At 41.7% G+C, this 23,317-nt stretch overlaps 1 protein-coding gene across 1 annotated transcript; it reads left to right on the top strand.

Moving 5' to 3' along the window:
• Nucleotides 1-219: 219 nt before the first annotated feature.
• FAM117B (family with sequence similarity 117 member B) lies at nt 220-22,878 on the top strand. The gene is made up of 8 exons (XM_071747951.1): nt 220-861; nt 6,852-7,003; nt 9,469-9,561; nt 10,052-10,165; nt 13,002-13,145; nt 14,226-14,451; nt 15,286-15,406; nt 16,917-22,878. Exons 1-8 carry the CDS (start codon nt 321-323, stop codon nt 17,233-17,235), a joined length of 1,710 nt encoding a protein of 569 aa, XP_071604052.1. The 5' UTR covers nt 220-320; the 3' UTR covers nt 17,236-22,878.
• The last annotated feature ends 439 nt before the right edge of the window (nt 22,879-23,317 follow it).

Here is a 23,317-nt window from a genome sequence, read left to right as displayed (position 1 = left end):
GGTGGGTAGCGCTAAAAGCAACACGCGGCCGTTCGGCCGCGTGTTGCTTTAAGCGCTGCCCACCCCCCTTCGCTATGAGCCCCCCCCCTAAGTGGGCTCGGCCACTCTGCCCCGCCCGCCTCAGCCAATGGGAGCGCCGTAACCGCGCAGGGCCGTGCGGGACGAGCCAATGGGAGCGCTGCGTGGGCGGGGCGAGCCGGGCGGGGCCACTATTGTTGACGAGGCGGAGGGAGGAGGGAGGTGGTTGCGGCAGCGCGGGGGGCGCCGCCTGAGGCGTCGGAGCCGTCGCCCTCAGTCAGGAGCCGCGCAGCCCCGGGACCATGTCCCACCCGCGGGTGAGGCGAAACGGCTCCCCCACGCCGGCCACCGCCTTGTCGGGAGGAGGAGGAGGAGGAGGAAGCGGAGCGGCGGGTGGAGGAGCGGGAGCCGGGAGCCGGCTCCAGCCCATGCGGGCCACGGTGCCCTTCCAGCTGAAGCAGCAGCAACATGGCAGCCCTACGAGGAGCGGCGGCGGCAGCGCGGGCGGGGGGCTCCCGCGCTCGGCAGGCAGCGGCGGCCGCGGCGGGCCCGCTATGGCCACGCAGACTCCCGGGGGAGGGGGAAGCAGCGGCGCCTCAGCCGCCGTCGCCTCCTCCCGGGGCAGCCCCACGCGTGGTAGCGGGACGCGGGGCAGCCCGCCTCGGCCGCAGCACCTCCCGCCGCCGCCTCCCCCCCCGCCGCCGTTGGGCTGCGGGCCCTCGCCGTGCTCGTCCCCCGAGGGCAGCGCCGCAGCGACGGGCAGGGTCCGGCATCGGAGGCAGTCGCCGGAGCAAGGCAAGAGCTCCCCGGAGAGGAAGAGCCCCAGCTCCCCCGTCTGGAAAGGTGAGCGCTCCCCCGGAGCACCTGCTGCCCGCCCGCCGCTGGCTGAGGGGAGCCGGGGCGGGAAGGAGCGCGGCTGTGTGCCCGCCCGGAGCCGCCGCGGGCAGGTAGCAGCACTCCCGGGTGGGGAAGGGATGGGCGCTTCTGTGGGTGCTTGCCGGCTGGGCGAAGAGGGGCAGGGAGAGGCGAGGGTGCCCGGTGAGGAGAGGAGAGGCAGCCTTCCTCGGGACATCGGTACGAGCTTGAGGTGAATTGGGTGTTCGGGGGCTGTTGTGAAGCCCTTCGCCCCGTTCTGTGCAGCACCCCCCTGGTTTTTCATCTGGTTGCGCTGAGGAAGCTGTCTGGCTGTGCACAGGGGTGTAGCAGAAAGGTCCCCGGTGTCTCTCTGAGGAGTTACTGTCACCAGGAGCCCGTGTCACCAGGAGGATGTGTGAACTGGGGGTGGTGACAGCCTTGTGATACAGCCAAGCTAGGAAATAACGTAGGAAGGGCATAAATTCTACAGCAAACTGCTGCTTAATGGTTTCGGATGGCTAAAATGTACTTACTGGGACGTCTGAAATGTGAGCAATATGTTGCATCTGGTTGAGGGGAGGGGAAGAGAGGCTTAGACATGGCAGCCCTGTTCTGACTGAGGTAGATGTCCACTCAGAAGTGCATGAGGGAGGCTTTGTGTTAGTTTTCAGATCTGGTGAAATCTGTGACTGCTGAGATGCCCAAGCTTACAGCTACTCATGAAATGGCATGTGGTGATCTACACAATAAAGTTCACTAGTTCTGAGGTGAATCTGCATTAATCTAGGACCAACGTGATACCCCTTTGAAAAATAATTATTCTAACCAAACTACTGTGATGGGTTTTCTTCTTTTGTCTTCTGTCCTGGTTCTTGAGTGGTGCTGCCAAATGCGACAGTCATAACCAATTGGAGCAGTAGTTAAGCTAGTGTCTGTGGGTCTTGGTTTTTCATTATTTTTTATTTATTCAAACGTATTCTTTATCAAGACTGCCATATGGCTGTTTGTCTGCAGTGTAAGAGAGTTGTGCCACAAAGGTGCTCAGGCTCTGAGTTATATTTTCTACCTTTCAGATATGAGTAATGTGGGGTTTTTAAGGTTATATTCTGAGGCTTTGGATAGAGGAATGTGTCTACTGGTACAGTACTTGCATTGGCCCAAATTGCAAATTAAACCTGTTTGATATTGCTTAACACTTGTATTGTGTACTCCAGTGCTTGACAGAGGCTGAGTTAACCTCAGTTTTTTTCTTAATCTAGATGAGAAAACTTAGTGGCAGATGAGAATGTGGAAGTGTAATCTTATTTTTACTGATAAAGGCTACAGTTGTGAAGCCAGGCAGGCCATTCAGGGTATCAGAATGTACTGCAGAGTAACTTGGGTTTTCCTGTTTCTTGCTTTCAGTTAATGATGGCTTTGTTCATTACTGCAGCTGCAGCCATGTTTTTCAGGTTAAAATGAACCTTGAGGTTAGATGAATTATAACTTCTGAACTTTGGTACTGGTTCTGTAAGTAAAAGCTGTATACTTTAAAGCTGCATATTTCATGTTTTTCACATTTTCTTTTCTGGGGAGTTGAACAGTTTTGGACATAGTTGTCTTTAACTTGCTTAAGATTTGAAGACCCCAACCTGTGAACTTACATATATGACTTACTAGCTTCTTTTGGGGTTTTCAGGTATATTTTTTTGTTCCTTTTTTCTTGTTTTCTGAACTGAATTGTGACTAGATGTTGGAAATACTTAGCTGAATTATTTGTTGGTAATGAGATAATTACAAACTGAAAAATTCCATGGCACAGTTTCTAAGTTTCTGTGCTTTTCTTGCTGCTTCCCTCCTAAACATGACTGAGATCTTAGATCTTTCTGCTACTCAGTTTTCATCTTTTATTTCCCCTCCTGGCAATCTCTAGCACTTATTTCACAGACTTCAGCTTCTACTTGCATGTTGCTGTGCAGTGTCCTTCCCATCCCTGGTGTAGCCTCATTTCTGCTCTGTGAGGTCAGTCCTGCAGTATCCAGCTTTAGTTCAGTCTTCACATATATCTCTTTACCTCTTCAACTCCAAAAATGTTATAATGGAGCAGGCTGTGAGAACAAGAAGGTTAAAAGCAGAGCCATAATAGATCCTTAATGACCCGTTTGGGTGCCTTGAAGTTGTGAGAGATTTCTTTACTGGGTGCTGAACTTTCTGGTATATTCCAGCTGATTGTATTTGACATTTAAACTTCCACTGAAAATTAAGGAGAAACATTAGTTTTATTTGGACCTACATTGGCCTTCAATTATTTAAAATAGTGTATGAGTGAGAGTTAATACTGCCTGAAAGGAAATGGTGAAAATTGTTACAAAAGGACATGAGAAAGTCCAAAGAGAGTTCAGATGTGAACCCCTCCTTGGAGTAGGGAGAATGAATGGAACTCTATTAAACTCTTCAGTTTCACTGTGGAATTTATTTATTTTAATAATTTGGTGAGTGACACAACAATAGCTGCAGACCTGTCAGTATTAGTTACCAAGGTTTTGCAATAGTTATTAAAGACATTACTGTAGGATAAGGGTACAGAAGGCCTTGTGCACCATTGCATGCCTGCTTTGCTTACCAAAGCTGTTAATAAAGGAAGGTGTAAATAAAGTGAATTAATTTTTGCAGAATTGTGCTTTAGGTTTCTTGTGGCCAACACTTCACGGGTGCTTACTTGGATTAAAAATATCTTAGTTCACTAGAATTAAGTAACTTGAACTTCTTGGGCTTTCTGAGGCCTGGTTTTGTAAAACAGCATTAATTCATTCTTTTAGGAAGGGATCATTTTGAATTACTAGCAGCAAAAGTGTGAGTCTTTCTTTAGTATTTATGAGAAGGTGATAGCCAAGGTTGTCTTCCAAAGGGAATAAACACAGTTGAGCTGTGGGTTTGCTGGTTTAGTGCTGCCTGAGTCTGCTGAATGCTTTCAGTCAAACAAGAGGTGCAGCCCTGAGCTCCCTTGTGTTTGTGAGAGATTTTGGGAAAAGACATCAGTGCATGGGAGAGATCCCATCCATGTCCTTCCTGAGGAAAAGGCTGACCACAAAAGAAGAAATAGGTCAGCTGTGTGCCCAGGTGCCAAAGAAGCTGCTTGGGTCTCTCTTCCACCCTACCTGTGTGAAAAGCTGCACTTAGGAACTCTGTCAGGGAATTTGTGTGGGTAATGGGGTCCTGTGCTCTCCCAGTGGCTCTTTCAGCCTCTTCTGGTTTTGTTTTGTGTTCTCCTGGTGTCCATTTGAAGATGTTTCTTTTGAGTTTTTATTTTCCTATCTCAAAACTCTAATTTCAAATACATAGGAAGGTATCAACAGGACTGAGGATAGACTTAGCTGCTGGGTTTTGTTCTATTATTTCACTCAGTTTGAAGCCAGATTGCAGAAAGACTTTGCTTCTAAACAGATTTAGGGTAGTGGCTGGTGGATAGGAGGGTTGATATTTATCACAAATATTGGTTTAAAGAGATAATCAGGCCAATTAAACCAGATTTAATATTTAAGAAGCGTCTATTTGATGAAACAGCTCCATTGTTTTTCATCAGCCACAGCTGTTGTAACTGTTATCTCTATGGAGGCAGATCTCTTGTTATGTAGGTCACATCAAGGAAAAATAGCAGCTGAACACTTGCTTCAAGTGCTGCGGAGGGAAGTGTAATGGAAACATTGTCTGTGTTCCCACTGAAATGTTTTGAAGCAGCAAGAGTTGTGTAGTAGGCTCTGGCAATTTGTAGTAAGGTAGGTTGTGAAGGTGGAAGATCAAGTAAAAAATGTATCCAGGCGTCCTTGCCCCATCTAAATAAAAGTAATCTGAAATCAGAGTTCCTCGGAGGAATTTTTATAGGAGAGGAAAAAGAGCACAAAGGTTTTGTGCCTTGAAATGAGCAGCTTCTGTTTGAGCTAAAACATTAAACAGGCTCTATAGCACTCGTTCTCATTCTCTCCAGTTTTCTTTCTCTCTGCCCAGCAAAATATTCTTTCCACTTTTTTTTTTTTTTTCACTTTTTTTTTTTTTGTGGATGAGAAGAGAGGGTAAACATTTCTGCTGTTTCAGTTTTGAAGGTGCCTGCTGCACTGTCTGTGCAGATGATGTGACAGACTACATACACTTTCTGATTATTTTGTGTGTTTGTTTGTTTCTCAGTGGTAAAGGGAGAGAAGCTTCTTGAGGAGTAAGAATAATTAATTTGGGAAAAAAATAGAATATGGCAGCTATTTCTGAGACAAATAACACATATAACATACACATACATAACATTTACAACATTGCCATCACTTTGGAAGCAAATGCAATTTTTGATGAATGACAGGTTGCATTAGTAACCACATTCTCTCCCGTGGTACAGACAAAAGGAATAATTTTGAAAATTTCTGATTCTAACAGCCCCTTCAGTGTGCTTTATGGTGACAGTAGCAGTGAGGGAATTCCTGTGGTACAGGGGTATTAAGTGTGTGGTAATTCCAAAACTGAGCTCTGCTGCTTCTCCCTGGGAGCAGGTCTGCTGTGAGCTCAGTGCTGAGATCTTATTGCTGCTCCTAGAAGCAGAAATAATAAACCAAAAAGCTTTCTGGACTGCTTTATATGAATGTGGCTGATTATGGTGCTAGTTGTTTTTTTTTTCCTGAATTGAAATGCTTTCTACACTTCCAATGTCTATCTTTCTAATGCAGAACTTGCCTGAGAATATTTGTTATGGAATGTCACCAGGCTTACACTGGACAGGTTGGTGTTCTGTGAGACTAAGGTGTTGGCTGCAGTACTGAAATCTGCTGACAGGTTTTATTGATATTTATGGAGAATATTCTAGTAGATTGAAATGGCTTAGACATAGAATTCTGGACTTGTGATGGCAGTGTTCTTGTTTTTTGATGATCAGTCAGACACTAGTCAGGCATAACTACTTTTGCCCATAAATGAGATGGTGTAGAATACAAATGGCCATGTTATTTGTATTTTTAGTGCAGGATTCATCCTCAGGTCCAGTCAGGAAGCACATGTCACTGAGTTTTTCCAGTGCCCTGGTAAAGCTCCCATCTGGTCTCTGTACCTTGCTTGCTGTGTGCTAGCCATTTGTTTAGGCTTTTGTTTTCATGGCAGGCCAGATGAATGCACAGTTCTTCCAGGAATGCTGCTCTGGGGAGATGAGTTGACGGTAATCTTAGATCTTTGTCATCTTTGGGTTTGCCTTTTACATCAGGAATAGCTAATGAATGATGTGTGAGCATGTAAATTCTTCCCTTGTTACCTCTTGTGCCTGTTATAGTTCACCTTTTTTCAGTGAGGGTTCCTCTTAGTATCTGAATTGTTCTGAAAAGTGACATAGACTCTAGAAATGAGGTGTTGCAGAAGGTGTAGTGTCAGGCAAATAGGAATATGGTTTCCAAGTAGCATGTAAAGAGAGGAGATAAGTATCTTATAAAAAGTAAATCATTACCTTATCAAAGCTGACTTCTGGATCTGAGGGTTAGACATAACTATGAGTCTGCCATATATCCTCTACTGGGTGGTTAATAAAGCATGTCAGGTTATAGTGTCCCTTGAATTAAAGTAGGTGAAGTGTACAGGGTTAGTGGGATGACCTCTAAACTCAGTATTAAATTGAAAACGTTCAGCACAGATTCTCTGCTGTTATGTAGGTGGAAACTTTTGCTATTTTTATTTCTTCCAAACCTTCTTCATTTAAGAATGCAATGATTGTTGAATCTTAGAGGGAATGAATGGTGGTGTCTGGATACCAATGCAGCATTTGGCAAATAAGGATGTAATTAGGGAAACCATAAAAACACATTTAATTGCTTACTAAGACTGGAAACACCAACTTCATTCCTATATTAACACCATCTTGTTCTATACTTAATAATAACATAGTAGTTCAGATTTGATATGATTTCTTGCAGGCAATTAAAATAATTAAGCTCCCTGTCTTGATTTTCTTTCTAATCAAGTGTTTTTTTTTCTAGCTGACAAGTCCAGACCACCCTCATCAAGCCCTTCCAGCATCGTTCGCCGCACTTCCTCGCTGGATACGCTCGCTGCTCCCTACCTGGCTGGGCAGTGGCCTCGTGATAATCATGGACAAGCTGCTCCCTCTATGAGAGACAAAGCCACACAGGTAGGACAGTTTTGGAGGTATATAAATGCCAGACAGGATTTACATATAAGAAACTTTTTCCTTGAAAACATTCACATTTAGCTTTCTTGCTCGCAGGTTCCTGTCAGTTTTCAAATTGCAGGAATCCTGTGTGAGTTATTTGCAGTCTTCTGGAGGAACAGGCTGGGAACTCTAATTTGTTAAGAGTTCCCCTTTCTCCTTGCCTCGGAAGAATACTGGAATACTGCACAAGCATTTTCTCAGTGTTCTTCCAGCATGCAGTACACTAGATTGCACTGGTCTTGAGTACTACTTAGTTTAAATTTATACAAGAAAACTTGGTGACTCCTTATATGTATGTCTGAAAACTGAATTGAAAAGTGCCTTCTGCAGTGCCTGTAGGGAAGTTTCTGTAGCCTTTTCTATGGATGCAAAGTTGCTGTGGACAAAATGAATTGGAAAAAATGGTTAGCAGGTGGGCTGAAAAGGTAAGCAAGTCATAGCAAGAGGAGGATGGTGAAGGGAAGTGTATGATATACCAGGAGTTCATGCTTAGCTATTAAAGGACAAAACTAAGCCACTGTGGGTGCCCCAGCTATTTATTTTTGTATTTAATTTCTTAGGGTAATACTTATTTCAAAACAATTACATTTTTATATTGCTGCCAAAGTATTTGCTATGTTCAGTTGATCTATTCCAGTTTAGTTTTGGTTTAATCTGAGTCATGGTCAGACTTTTATAATCTGTGTATGTTCCTGCTAGGTTAGATACCATCCTTTTTGTCTCACATTTTAATTTTGTCTTTATCTTCCAACCCTTACACATTAGGTGCTGTGCTGTTAGGGCTTTCATATGTAAGGGGGAACAGGATTTGTGAAGATTAATGGGAAGAATTTAAAGAGCAATGGGTATTTCTGAAGAATGAGTGCATTTAGTGCTGATTTGTGTTAGTAAATTGCTGAGGGAAATAGAATGATCTCTTTGCACTTCCTAATTATCAAGCCAGTAGAAAATTTTGGATGTACAGATGTATTTCTGCATCCCAAAGCTTGTGTTGATATGACACTGATGAGACATCATTGCTTTTAATCTTTCTGGTGTGCTTGAGCCCAACCATTTAAGTTAGGGACAAGTTTAAAATGTGAGTAGTTCCCAAGATAGTTTAGGCTCTCCATTTGTATTGTTTAGTGTTTCTGAAGACAGGATGTTTGGATGAAGTTTCCCTTACAAGATATTCTGGCTCCAGTGTGTAATGGGGAATAAGTAGGAGGAGACTTACAGAAATCATATCACATTTCTGTCTTCATGTAAAGGTTTCCTATAATTTCATGTCTTATACCTGTTCTTGCTCTAAGAAGATTATTTCTATTTTTTTTTTTTTTTTTTTTTGAGGATGAGCATCAAAGCAACCTTTAAAATTAATCAGATATTCATGAAATAAGTCTTGAATCTTAAAATTTTGAATATAATTTAAATGCAAAGACTGATTAGAGTGTTAGATTACTGTAGGAAGATTACAGTAGTTGGGAAGTTAGAATTAGTGCTAAAACTTGTTTCAGGAGCTAGGAGAGAGGATGGGAGGGGGCTGACATTGGAGAATTGACAAAGCTTGGGACTTGAAAACAGGGGCTATCATTACTCTATATGATCAAGCTAAGTGATTGCTCTTCTGGAAATTAGGAATGAAATAAGAGTTTCAAAGCATCCCTACTAAATTTATTATTTGGTTTTGTCTGAGCTAGGTTTTTATTTGAAATTATGAAGATTTAAAAATACTGACAGCAAAGGTTTCATTTGTATGAAACTTTTGTCTGTCTGAAAGTGGTGGGAGTTACAGCTCCATTTTCCCTGAGAAATGGGGATTAGTACCACATCATCTGAGGCCTTCTGAGTTTCTGTGCTCTGAAACTGTGAACCTGAACCCCTTTGAGCCATTAGTAAATTCATTCCCTTCTTTGCAATGCTCTAGTGGTGCTTGTGTGCCTTGCCTTCCTTTTTCTCATTCTTCTGAGCATGAACATGATTTTGAAGCTGTACTGACTCAAGCTCTCCAACATTTACACCCAGCTACCCTTCCAATGTGTCAGAAATACCAAGGTAAGCATCTGTGCAGGAAATGAAATGTGTCATCTCCCCCAAATCCACCAGTGTCATGCTGGTTCCTCAGAGCTCTAGCACAGCTTGTGGTACACCCGGCTGTCAGTACTACCTTATGCTCAATAATTTGGAAGGGAAGCCACCACATTCCAGTGTTAGAGCAGGTCTGGGAGTTGGGGTGGTTTTGTGTTCTGTGTTTTAATTACACAGTTTCACTCCAGTCTTTCATATTTGCCAGACATGCTTCTAGTCAGTGGGCTCTTGTCACTTGCAGGTTTCAATCTAGCAAATGGTAACACTGCTTTGTCTACTGATGCATCTCGAAATACTCTGCCAGAAAATAGGAATTACCTTTTATAAAAATTAATCTTATACTCTTCTTGTTGCAGACAGAAAGTGCCTGGACTGAAGAGTATTTAGAAAAGAAGAAGAGTTCACACAAACGTTCAGCATCATGGGGCAGCAATGATCAACTTAAGGAGGTCAGAACTGCTATTATTTGAGATACTTTGGGTTAAATTTTTTTACTGGTGTGCACTGTGACAGTGTTGTTTCAGGGAGGTCTGAATACTGTGCTGCTTCCTGTATCCTACAGACAGTGGGTTTGGTGAAAAATCAGGAATAGCTTTTATTTGCTATTGATTTAATCAAATAATGTAGAACTACTAACAGAAAGTAATTGTGAAATGCAGGTGACATCCTTCATCACAGGAGGAAATCAGCAGTGACCAAACTTTCAAACCTCATGTATTTCAAGTTCTTTCATTAAACCTCCACAAGTATCTTCTGGGTTTCAGCTGAACTGGTGGCTAACATGTTAGGCTGGCAAGAACTTGAGTCTGATTTAGTGCTAACAAGAGTTACAAGCATTGTGGTAGTGAAGAATCTGGAGTGATGGAATAGAACTGATAAAACTGTGTGTGTACCTGAATAGATCGAGTGAGATCTAAGGTGATTTTTTTCCTTTTTCAGATTGCAAAGCTGCGCCAGCAGTTGCAGAGAAGCAAACACAGCAGCAGGCATCACCGTGACAAGGAAAGGCAGTCTCCATTCCATGGTAACCATGCAGCCATTAACCACAGCCAGGTAAAGCTGGGCCCTCTTGGGGCAGGTTGGGTAGATAATACTTTTATATCCATTCAGGCTGTGATTTGTCTGAAAGGGAACTTTAAAATACCACACAGTGCTAAATGTGTTGTACCTCTAGTTGAGTTCTATGAAATTAAGAGTCTGAATTGATGAAATTCATTTGGAGCCCTGAACAGTCTGAAATGAGGAAAGAAGAAAGATGAATAAATGACCCAATCCCTTTCTAGGGGTTTCTGAGGAAGTTTATGAAAATTGCTGAGATGTTTAGAAAAAGTAAAAAATTAGAAATTTTGCAATTCAGAAGGTCAAAATACTTTATGCAGGTATTTTATCCAAATGTGTAGAACTTACTGGAAAATTTGTTCTTTACCTAATTTGTTCTTTGTGGGCAACTGAGGCATTTCAACAAACAAACAAACAAAAAAATGTACAGAGGAACTCTTGATGTGTAGGCCCTGCAGCACACTGGAGAATTACATGCAGTCTAACAGGTTGGGATTGGTATTATACAAGCCTGTAGCTTTTGTATTTTTTTTGTTAGTTTTTTGAATTCTGGGTTATTGTCACTTTAATGTAGAGAATCTTAGTGGGTTTTTATTTTGAAAACGAACAGTGATGCTATTGCTCTGAAAAATACCCTCCCTCCAAAAAAAAAAAGTATGTATATGTTTTTTTCATCATAATTACTTCATCACTTTGGTCATGAAAATTTGCTTTTTGTGTGGAGGTCTTTTGCATTCTGCCAAATTTTAGAGTACATGAATAAAATCTTGCATAACAGATAATTAGTTTTTGGGCTTGTGAAACAGACTAGAAAATATAAACTGAGGCAAAGCAGCTTTTCAGCATTGTGTTATAAGACAAACCATTGTATTCCTTGCTAAATTTTGTGCCAGCTGTGTCCAGCAACTTGGAAAGGGGGGGAAATTAGAGGAGGCTTCAAAGAGTAAGTGAAAGTCCTGGATTATTGGCATTTAGAGGCTCTTTTCTAAGCCATAGTGAAAATCTGTAGCTGTAGGCACCAAGGGCAAAGTTCCTAGGCTTCCTCTTTCACTGCTAGGCTAGAATTTCTGTCAGCAGATAGCTCCTTCAGGAGCTGTGGGAAGGACTCTGTGGAAACATTTGCAGTTAGGGATTTAGAATAATATTTAGATTTTTCTTTTACATTCCCAACTTGAAGTTTCAGTTGTTGATTCTGTAGGGTCACACAGATTTCTGAGCCTCAGGGAGTTGGATTCCTGACAAGGCTGAGAAAATCTGTTAGGAAATGGCCTTGGTAGTTGCTTCACAGAGATGAGGAACTTGGCATTTTGGAAATATGAGATTTGTCATTCCCTATAGCTTGTATCTAAAGAGTTTGTGCCACCCCCTGAGTTTCAGGGCTCAAACCAAACTCCCTGACAGTGTTGTTACATGAGCACTGTAATTATTCTCCTGTGGTGGTGCCTGGCTTCACCTTTTGTGTTCCCAGATCTGCAGGTGAGTAGCCACAGGTTGGTAGCCACTGCTGTGTGTCAGGGGCCAGCTCTGTGCAGCCCCTGTGAATACTCCCTGACTTGATGCTGACTTGTGTCAGTTTTACTGCACTGTTGATCCAGGGCCTGTTTGGAATGGAATTGGCAGGGTTGCTTTCTCAGGCTTTTTTTGTGTTTTTTCTCCAGTGGTTTGTGTTTTCTCTTTTTCATCTTCAGGCAAGACTTTAGGAAATCTTTCCAAGTTTGGCCATTATGAGAATGTTTGGGTTCTGCTGACATAAATGGTCACAAACATTTCCTGAACAGAACTTCTTGTAGTTTTTGTGTCTTTTTTTTTTTTTTTTCTTTTCTTTGTACAGATATCTTTATGTTTTGGTGAAGCAAAACAAATATAATCCACAAGTTTTTCTGCCTTAGAGATTTGTGATTGTGAGGATAAGTCTGCATTATTCTCTGCACTTAGAATTCTCTTGTTTTCTTGTGTTTTTCCAAGGTAGCTTTTCTGCCAGGCAAATTTTCCATGTTTTTTTTGGAATTCCCATGTGAAATCTCAATGCTCTGGAGGCTGTGCACAGTCTTGTTACTCTGGGGGGGCAGGGGGGGAAAAGCCACAAACAAACTGCTGTGAAGGTGAGAATGCTGCCTCCCTTCAGTCAGTAGAGGAGATGTGTTCAGTCACTAAGCCACAGAGTTCATGAATTTTACACAGGAATTCTGCTGAGACTTTGTCACGCTGGTCTTTTGAGCTGAACTAAGTGCTTCCAGGAAGCTTTCCATTATCTGTCGTAGTGCCCTGCATAATTGTCAAGAGTCTGTGTTGAAGTTTAGCACAGAATCTTCTCATGTTTGGGAGCATGATTTTTTTTTTTTAACAGGGGGGAGGATGCTATTGGAGAGGATGGGGAGATCTCAAGAAGTTGTGGTGAACCAAAATAAAAAATTGCAATAAAGCTCAGTTTTAATAAAATGACAAGTGGTAAATCCAAGAGTGAAGGAAGTGAAGTTGTGGTTCAGCTCCCTTCAAAAGGAATGTGAACATATTTAAAGGGCTTCAGAATTACATGGCAGTATTTACTGTTACATTTCCACTTGTAAGGCAACATCAAGCTGGAGGGAGAAAAGGGAATTCTTGAGGCTCTATTGTTGGAAGCTTTTCCTGACAGAAATTAAATGTAAAACAAAATTCAGGATGTCTGTATCTTTGTTTAAGGCATCCTTTTTAATGCAATCATTATAGTTTCATGTAACTCCTTGATATTGAGGTGCTGATGTGTTCTGTTCAAAGGTTTGCTGTTGAGTAGAAATGGTAACTTTTCTGTAAGTGAATCTCCCTTGTTTCTCACTGTCTGGCTCTCCAGGCTCCCATCCCAAAGAGTGCCCTTGTTCCTGTCATACCCATTACCAAATCAACAGGGTCACGGTTCCGAAACAGTGTTGAAGGACTGAATCAGGAGATTGAGATCATAATTAAGGAGACTGGAGACAAAGAGGAACAGCTTGTTGTATGTATTTGCCATCATAATTGCTTTCTATGACTATTTTGGTTTTTCTTCGAGGTTTTTAAGTCTTCAGCCTTACTTTGCGTAGTTTTGTTTTAATTAAATTTGTCTGGAATTAGTTTTGTTACCTCCAGTAAAGCTAGTTGTGAATAGTCTCTTGGGAAGCAAAGAAGAAAGAAAGAGTTAAAACCTGAATCTGAACACTTTTCCTCTGTAGTTACTCTCATGTAATTAGTTTTCCCATGGAATAAGAAATCTCAGTAAAACAGGAAAAGACAAAAGGTCTGTTTTGGGAGTTTTTGTAGTACACTTCTTCTCTTTGCCCAAACTGATCTGTCCCCGTCACATCTGCAGCATAACTTCCCCATTTTTAATTTTCCTGGGTTTTTTTAGGTATTTTTAGAGGTAAAATTAGTAATAAAATATCAGAAAATACTGGCTATGAAGATGACTATGGGACATTTTTCGTATGAGAAGAGTCTGTGAGAGCTGGGACTGTTCAGCCTTGAGAAAAGAAAGCTCCAGGGAATCTTAAATGTGTATAAATATCTGATGCAGAGGAATGAAGAGGAGGGAGCTGGAATCTTCTCAGTGCTGTCCAATGGCAAAGCAAGAGGCAGTAGCCCTAAATGAAAAGTTAATTCAATCAGAAAAAAACACACAAAACTCCAGACAAACAAAAAACCATTTTGGTGTTTGTTTTGTTTTGTGAAGCATATGAGGCTACTCAGAGATGGAGCAGGCTGCCCAGAGAGGTGGTTGTGGGGATACTCAAAACCTGAGTGACAGAGTCCTGGACAAGCTACTCCAGGGGACCTGCCTGAGCAGGGGAATTGGACCAGATGATCTGAAGAAGTCCCTCCTAACCTCAGTATTTATGTGATTTAGTGAACTCCTGAACACTGTTGTCCTCAGTCTCTGAACCAGATTTATTTATTTTCTGTTGGAGTCTTACGCAATTAATACAGATTTTCCACTTCAGAGAGCTTTGTAAAACCAGAAAAAAATCCCTCAGCATTACTAACTTTAGAGACATTGGTAACTAGGTAAGAGCAGCCCCCTCACCCCTCTTATTTTTGGCAGCCTCAAGATATCCCAGACGGGCACCGAGCGCCGCCTCCGCTGGTCCAGCGCAGCAGCAGCACCCGCAGCATCGATACCCAGACCCCTGGTGGAGCAGACAGGGGCAGCAACAACAGCAGCCGCTCCCAGTCTGTGTCCCCAACCTCATTTCTGACCATCTGTAATGAAAGCAACGAGGAAAGTCTATGCTCTACAGATGATCTTCTCGCTGATTCCAGAGATAAAGGTACCCTGTGGCTCTAAAAGTTCCACAGTGCTAAACTCGTTGCTGTGTGGATGAACGTGTAGTGAAAGAGGAGTTGTGTTTCCCACAGCCATGGAGAAATGGTTGGAAGTTTTTTATTTTTTCTTTATGATCTGTTTTTTCCAAATTACTCATCTCTTGAGTATGAGTGTGCATGTATCTGGTGTTCTGTAACAGAAGCTGGATAGATGTGACTGAGGAATTTGCTTTCCAAACAGGTTTTTGTTTTAGATAATATATTCAAGTACTGTAAGCAAGCTAAAGCAGCAATAGTGTACAGCCAGAGGTGGAACAGCAAAGTAGGTTAGTCCTGATGCTTCTGTTAGGTATTTTTGATGATTTTGGGCAAAATGGGTAAACTACCAACATTTTATCTATGCAGCCGTAAAAAGTTCTGACTGTTTGTGGTTCTTTATTTTTCTCTTTTAACAAGAGATCTGTGTTGTGCTACCTAAATTTCATATTTTGACATAAAGCTGTTCTGTGTTTTAAGTAATATGGCTTCTGCATGCTTCTTTTGGTTAGGTGATGACAGCACAGGACCATAGATTCAGGTTTGCAGTTGCAAATGTCCATGAATGAACAGAGATTGCAGAGGAGCCTGAAAATGATAAAAGGAGAAATAGACAGGATGAAAGTGATGGAGATTAAACTTATTTGTAAAAAGAGTCTTAAAGGGGAGTGAAAATGTTTCTTAATTTTATAGCACTGTTTATCAAGTGGGTTTCAGTTTGGGGGGCATTTTAAGGTAGCCATTGTTTTTCATAGTGTGTTATATGTTACATGGTAAGTAATGAGATACTCTGTTTCCTGCAGAGAATGGAAATAATTCTCCCTTGCCAAAATATGCTACCTCACCAAAACCCAACAACAGCTACATGTTCAAGCGTGAGCCTCCAGAGGGCTGTGAAAAGGTGAAGGTGTTTGAGGAGAGCTTGTAAGTTGATCTTTATTGTGTAAGGAATAACATTTAACGTTCAGAGTTACCCATTGTTTAATTGATTTTGTGTCAGATCAAAATTAGTAGTCCAGTTATAAATCCATACTAACAGTCCCACCTCTGTTGGCTTCTGTGACAATATACTGCTGCATGTGTATGTGTTTTGTTGCTGGAATTCTCTGTCAAAATCAAAACCTTGAGAGATTTTTTTTCAGAATCAATGTAACTTGAGAGGACTGTCTCTTACCTGGCAGATAGTGGGAGAGAACTCAAATAATCAGATCCAGACAGATGTAGTAACAGCTGTAGTGCAGGTGCATCAGCTGCTGTGTGTCACAGCTTGGCAGGCACAGGCAGGAAATCTGAAGACTGTATTCTTTTCAGCTACATCTATGTAGCTGTGCAACTTTTAGTGACAGAGAAGTGAATTTGACCCTGAGTATTTGATGCTTTGGCTATTCTGACATAGCCAGCTCTTGTCATTTGGGGACATTCTGGGAGGTTAAGTTTTTATCATTATTTTCAGGGGAGTTTTTATATCCTTGGGTCATTTGGATGCAGGAATTTTGACTTGTAGTTAAAACTATCATTTTGTCACTCAAGGATTATGATTTTATTGTAATTCTCTTATGCCTATATTATCCCAGCATAGCCATCTAGTTTAAGTGGTAATGAAAAAAGAAAAAAATGATACCTGCCTTTGTGTATTTTCCATCTCTGATCTCTGCAAATGGATTTTGTTGGACAGCTCTGCTGTAGAGTGAACAGGTTTCCACTGGAGCTGTTACCCAGCCACAGCAGCTGAATGACACTGCAGTCTCAGGCAAAAATCTTTCTTACATCTGGTACTTGCATTCCAGGTGTATGTTGAATACCTGAGTGTAATAATTTAAAGCTCAGCCTTGGCGTAACGTTATTTCTATTTGAAGTTTACAGGTTTTTCATTTGTGAAAAAAAAAAATTATAAATGGGGCTGAATTTTCTGGGTGCTTGAAGAACCAGCTTACAATGCAACATGCCTTACTTCAGCAACAGAATTGCTTTTCAGAGTAGAGTACCTCCTGCAAGAGCAGACTGAAAGGTTGCCTTGCATCACCTATTAGAGGGAAAACAGAGGTGAAAAAGCCTGTCTTAGAAACACATGGAAGAGAGGGGGAGGTTATTGGCTGAAGGACAATGTGACATGAAAAAATGAGCACAAGTTTCTGATGGCTGTTTTTCAGCAGGGAAAAGAGGCTCTGGAACAGATTCCCAGAGTCTGGGAGCTATCCTAGCTTAGCAGGTTTACATTGCAGGGTTAGAGACAGGCACAGAAAGCATTCCTGTGCTACCCACCCTTTCCCTTCCAACTCTGCCTTTTATCCAGCAAGCCTCTGGGCTGGTTGCACTATATGCTGAGATAGCAAACCTTGTCTCTGGTGATGTGTTCCAGCAATCCATACCTGACACTGACAGAATTTGGTTGTTCAACACCGTTTTCAAACAATTGTGTGTATTTTATTTCCAGGCCAAAGCCATTGCATGAAATTCCAGCCTTCTACTGCCCTGACAAGAACAAAGTGAATTTCATTCCCAAAAGTGGCTCTGCTTTCTGTCTTGTCAGCATCCTCAAGCCACTTCTTCCCACACAGGATCTCACACTTAAGGGCACTACACACAGCCTGACTGTCTCCTCGGGAATGGCACCCAGTTTGTTACAGCCCATTTCTGTGGCTTCCTTGTCTACAAACACAGATCAAGACAGGATCTCCTGTGGAACAAATACAGTAATACCACAGACCTCTATCCTCCAGCAGTCGGGACATATCGAGGAAGCTGAAGGATAGATTTAGATTGTCTTGACATTTTTCTGGGCAACTTCTGGGGAAAAAAATTGAACCAGTTGATTGGACCTTTCTGATCACACTATTTGCATTGTTTTAACAATTTATGGCACTGTCGTAAATGAACTGTTTGTATAATAGACAGTTTGGTAGCATGCTGAAGTTCAGGAGGATGCAGCAGCTGATGCTCTGTTGCACTTTCTGCTTATCAAGACTCTGGTTTTGTTTCTTTCCTGCTTTTTTAAACACTGGTGAAAACAAAGACTGTCATAACCTTTTGCCATTTAAAGGACCAGTTGTTACGATGCTGTGTGTCCTTTGACCCTTTTCCCATTAAAACAAAACTCCCAAGACCAGACAGCTGATTCCGTTTACCATTGTAATCTGCAGAGGGAGGGGAAATCAGATGGTTTTGCAAGATGTCTTTTGTATGAAAATGTGTATTTTGTAACAAAAAATTTGCCTTTTCTGGTGTGTAGCAGATGGTGTTTAGAGGACACTTTCCTGGTGATGATGCCCCCCCCTCCTTTTTTTGTGTGGTTTTTTTGTGTTTGTAGGGAACGTTCTTTTTTTACTTGGCTGTTTTACAGCTACTGGGACCAAAGTATTGCTGAAGTATTTAAGCAGTCTCAAAATCTGTGAAAGCCTTGCTGAACAGCCTCAGCCCTAAGCAAAATAAGACCAGTTAATATGTTTCAAGCTTTTAAACCAGTATCCATCAAGCAGTGTTGGTATATAGTGTACATTTTTTTGTTACTGGAAGTTTGTGCTTCAGGTAAGTCACATTTTTAAAACTCCTTTCTTCACAGAATTCCCACCAGTGTTGGTTAATTGTCTGGAAAATTGCATTTTAAAGCACTTGCCCCAGTATAGTTCCATTTGTCCATAGAATTTTTGTGCAGGGGAGGGGGGGAAAAAAACCATGTTATGCTCTTACTCAGTGTTCCTCCTTCCAGAAAACATGCCACTTGCCTCTTGCAGGCTTGCCTGGCTGCTTACAGAGTTAGTCAGCCTGAATCAGTGATCACTCTTGGCACAAACCTGCTCTGATGTAATTCACCACTGTACTACAGACCTGGCCACATAATGGTGAAATATCTGTGCACGATTTTCCTCCCCTGTGCTGTGGTGGTGTTTGGTGTGTCTGTCTGCTGGAGGTGATGGTGTGCCAAGCGTGGCATCTGTGGCACAGAATTTTTCCACCAGAGACACGAGTGACAGGCTGGCATGTGGAACAAAGGACTGCTTGGTACCTGCTCTGTTCTGGTGTGCAGCAGTTTGTGGGACCTTGGAAATCATAACACAAAAATATTGTGGGAGGAGAGGGAGTTGCAAAGAGAAACCCTCCAGGAACTTCAGTGGGGTTTCTCATGTGTCCCTACAGGGCATTACTTGGGTTTGAGTAAATATAATATAGATAGGCAAAAAACTGCAGTGACCTGAACACCAGTGTCATATCAGCTCATAAACAAGGGGACCTTACACCTCTTCTACAGAGTGAAATTCAGTAATTTCGAAGTTTCATTGTGAGCAGTCTCTGGGTCCAAATACTGGTCTGTTACACACGTGCAGTTCTCTACTGACTTGCCTGTACATAGATCAGCTGCATACTCAGGTCACCCAATAACTGCATCTGTTTAAAGACTATACTGCAAATGCAGCAATTTTGTTCAGTGCTTAATATGCTAAATTTGGTTGGAAACATTTCACATTGGAGGAAAAAACCCCACAACAAACCACCTGCATAGCTGTACAGACAGTTGTCATGATTTTGATGCACATACACTGTTCCTTTCAACCCTACATAAGTAACTGATAGCAACACACTTCACTTGGCAAGTAACTGTAAATCACACTAGAATGCACAAGTCCCTTGGTCATAGGGAATGAACCCCTTTTTAAAACCTTACCACAAAAATCAGCAACTGAAAAATGTACCAGGAGGCATTACAATAATAGACATGTTCAATTAGCAGACAAGCAGAATTTGGGTTACCTTCTTGTTTCACATCAAAATAGGTACGATGGGACTAAAGAACTCCATGCTGAAGTAGCAGCTCTGATTTACACTGTAGTAATTATTGGGGAGCAGTTTTAAAATAAGGGGCTTTGTGCATCCCATTTGTGTAATTTGACCAGATGATAATTCTTTTCTAGGTTTTGTGGATATTATTTTCTCCTGAAACAGTTTCAGTGCAATTTGAAGCCTAAAATGCATTGCTGTAGATAGGTTTGTGTAAACCTGGTGGGAGTGGATTGCTAGAAGATCCCTCAGGAGTGCTTGTAAGTCCCTTTTCTGTTTCTGTAACAGCAGTGTGTAAAAATCTCCTCCATCAGTGCTGAACTGCCTTCTGCTTTATCAGGAGATCTTAACTGAAAGGTTAAGAACCAAAGGGCTACAGTTAACAAACAGCCTTTATTATTACAGCCTTGAGACTTTACTGACTTCACCTAAACTGCATTCTGATGTTTGTTTTCATCCCAGAGTGACTGTCCCAAGTGGCAGTGGGCTTTGCTACCCCAGGGCTTTGCTTTTGCACCTCTTGTAGTACTGGAGCATCTCTCTGGTAGATCACGTTGTTGTGTTCCTGCACAATGTACTGTACAAATTAGTGAGCTGCTCTGATCAAAACCAAATGTAAATGTGTGAGGGTTCTGCTTTTATAAAACCTGACTTCATTCAGTCCCTCTTACATGCAGGACAGTTCTATTGCTGTGGCAGCTCTACTTTGTTATGAATCCACACTAAAAACTCAGAATTATGACAAAATATGACAGCTCATGCTCTGAGACCAGCTTTTACATGTATGCATACAAAAAATAGCCTTAAACTGTTGGTGTGATGTCTTGTGCCATAGCAGAGCTGTTAGATAAAGTATTTAAATCAATTTCAAAACAGTTTTGAGAGTGCATGAAGCTTTTTCAAAATTCTTTTATGTATATATATTCAGGTTTTTTGGGGGGGTTGACCCGTGCATTACTCCAGCAGTTTCACTGAAAGGGTTCAAGTTCTTCTGGCATGCTTTAAATCCTAACTATGCATAGACCCAGACAGTTCTTTGATTGCCTACTTTGTAGCTTACGAAAAATTGAAGATCTGTTTTTTATGCATGCTTTGACACACTTGATACTCTTGGTATTTTACACTTCTGGCCACACTTAGAGAGTGGTGGCAGTGTTCAGCAACACTGGCAGTTGATATTTGAGATACAATAAATGGTGTTCCTCCAGTTGTAAATTGTACACGTGTCAAAGGAAGGAGGTCACTGTTGTGTTGAAAGTCTGTGGTGGCAGCTATGGCTACTGGAGTCCTTTTCCTAAAAACTCAAGGCACAAGGGGAAGAGGACCTGTTTGTTAAAGTTGGACTTGATTCAGCTATTCCTTTCCTTTTTGGTGCCATAATCCCATAGTAACAAACTTAGGTACTTGGAAAAGTAACAGATAATGCCTGAGTACTATATATCTTAGAAAGAAATTCTTGGCTGTGTGTATATGTCCCAAGTGAGGAAAAAAGGGAATGAAAATTAAATACTGCAGACAGTGCAAGTAAATGGTTGTCATGTTTGGTTTACGTAAAGCAATAGCAGCTCTTAAAAAGTATGTTTACTCTCAGGGCTATTTTTTGGTTCATCTGAAATACAGTTTACTGGAATTGAGAATCTGAGGTTGTTGAAGCTGAGCCTTTTGGGAAGAAAAAAACGAAGGCACATCCATTAACCTTTGTTCTGCCTCAGGCTCAACTTCTTGTTGCATATTGAGTTTAATGGAGCTCAGTAGTACAGCAATAATTCCTTGCTGAAGTATTATCTGTTCTCTTCCTGCTATCTCTGCAATGCTAACTGATGTCTTCACAGTAACTCACTGCCAGTGATGTCCATATTTCCCTCCTGAATGTTTCCTTACTCTGAGTATCTCACAGCTTCTCTGAAACTGAAAGGGCAAAGGAGAATGCACAGAAAGTTACCAGAGACTTGGAGTGACAAAAATCAGTGCTTGCAGGGTGACTTCTTAGGTAGGTTGATTTCCATTTGACTCTCTGCACACACACACACACACACACACACACACACACACACACACACACACACACCTCTGCATAGCTCTGCTGCTTTTATCTTTATGGTTTGAGGCAGGACTGGTATTTGTAAGAATGTTTTTTCATGGCCAGCCTTGCAGACCTGTTGCCATCCAGAACTAATGGGCACTTACCTGCAGCTCCAAAGCAAAGCTTGTGGGTCATTCTTACTTGTTCTTTTGAAGTAAATAGAACCTGCAAAAAAAAAACGAAACAACAAAACCTTAGCAAAAAATCATCCAGGCACTCAAGGGTGTCAGGACTGTGCTTTCTCCACAGAACTCCATATAAGTGTGTGCCCTTCATCATAGCCTGGAGATGTTGTTATGGCTTAGACCCAACCCATTTGGTATTTACAAAAATGTTGGCTCTTAGAAAAGGTCCTCCTGTCCTAACCTCGGGAGGGGAAAAGCAAGGTGGAGGAATTGGTTTCATTGTGATCAAGGAGATCTGAGGGTGTTGTTTTTCTCAGCCTGGGTCTGCAGGAAAACAAAGTGTCCATGTGTTGCAAGATGTGCCTGTATATTTTCTTGACATGAATTCACAAGTGTGTTCCGAAGCTCTGAAATTCAGTTCTGCTCTTAGCATTTTGTTTGTACAAAGGATGACCTAGATGCATTATTCTGAAGCTGTTACTGAGTGTGTCAAGTGGGGAGAGAATGTCAACTGTTCACAAGTGGTTTGTGGAGCTCAGTCCTGCACCCCCGTGGAACTGCAACAGCCTCTTTCTGACTGCTCCAAATGTAAATGGAGTCCTGTTACTGCTTGCTTGATTTCATTGCATGTCATCAGTAAATACTTCAGGTATGGTCTTAGTTTAGTTGTACTTCATTGGGATTTGTATTTGACTGCAGAGACTTCTGTAATGTTGACAGGTCTGTTTGAATTGCAGAAGAGGACTTGGCCTGGTAACACTTGAAGTAAACATTTCTTACACAAATTCTTTTTGAAGCAACTCTCTTTGGAAAAATCTAGAAAGCTAAAAAAGAAATAAATAAAATTAACTTTCTGGGCACCTCATCCACCCTAATTTTCCATGTATTAATAGTTACAGAAGAATATTGCTTGGCTTAATTCTAAGTGGTTTTCATTTGTTGAATTGTGAAATTTTTGAGGGTGGCCAAGGGGTGTCCCAAACTGCCATTAGATTTGCCTTTATATGAAACTGGCTGGTATGTTTTCCTCAGTTACACTGTGATAACTCGTGGAGATGTTATTTGCCTGTGTTGTACTGGTAAGTTCCTTGTTGCATGTAAGGCGATTTTTCTGTAAGCAAGAGGAATTCCAGGGATGTTCTGCAAAAAAGGGCCTATTCTGAAGTGATGTACACTGGTGTAAAACTGGAGCAGCTCAACTAATTTCAGTGGAATTGTTGATTTACACTAGTCTGTTTGCTATGTGTAGTTATGCCAGTACTATTTTGCACAATGTTGTTTTGAATCTTGAGTTCTGACTTGTGAACTGTTTATACTGAAAACGGTGAAAATTTTACAAACTGCAATAGTGGAATGTTTTTTGGATTATTATTATTTTAAATTTTTTTTGCCTAAAATAAAAGTCATCACTTTGAGCTGTGGGCTATTCTTGCATTTATTTTTATTAGTGAGGGGTTTTGACAGCCTGAAGATTTGTCTTGAGGGTAATAAATACTTCAAATGCTTCATTTGCTTCAAATAAAAATGCACTTGTAACCCTTTTGGGGGGAAAAATCATCAGGGTGGATTTCTGATCTGGCTTGTGCTTTCCATGAGTGGAAAGGGTTGGGCCAGTCCATGTGAGAGCACCATCAAGTTCCCAAGAGTGTGCATTTCACTGCAGTGTCCATGGGTAAATTCATGCCTACCTCAAACTGCTTGGTTAAATGGTAAAAGTGGAGCTCACAGGTACTGAAGTCTGCAGCAGAATACAAGAGTCTTTCCTGTATATGATGCTTTCTCACATTTCATTCTCCATTCCCCTGTCCAGTTGTCTGTGGATGTTTGCCTGTCTCCAGGTGAGCAGGACCTGAT

The sequence above is a fragment of the Heliangelus exortis genome, chromosome 6, assembly GCF_036169615.1.
Source record: "Heliangelus exortis chromosome 6, bHelExo1.hap1, whole genome shotgun sequence".
Classification (NCBI taxonomy): Eukaryota; Metazoa; Chordata; class Aves; order Apodiformes; family Trochilidae; genus Heliangelus; species Heliangelus exortis.
Note: the sequence above shows the minus strand (reverse complement) of the source record. Positions and strands in the feature narration are given on the sequence as shown.

Coding starts and splice junctions, on each gene's coding strand:
- FAM117B (XM_071747951.1), top strand. CDS start 321: ATGTCCCACCCGCGGGTGAGGCGAAACGGCTCCCCCACGCCGGCCACC. Junction 13,146..14,225: donor ACAAAGAGGAACAGCTTGTT/GTATGTATTTGC, acceptor TATTTTTGGCAG/CCTCAAGATATCCCAGACGG. Junction 15,407..16,916: donor AAGGTGTTTGAGGAGAGCTT/GTAAGTTGATCT, acceptor TTTTATTTCCAG/GCCAAAGCCATTGCATGAAA.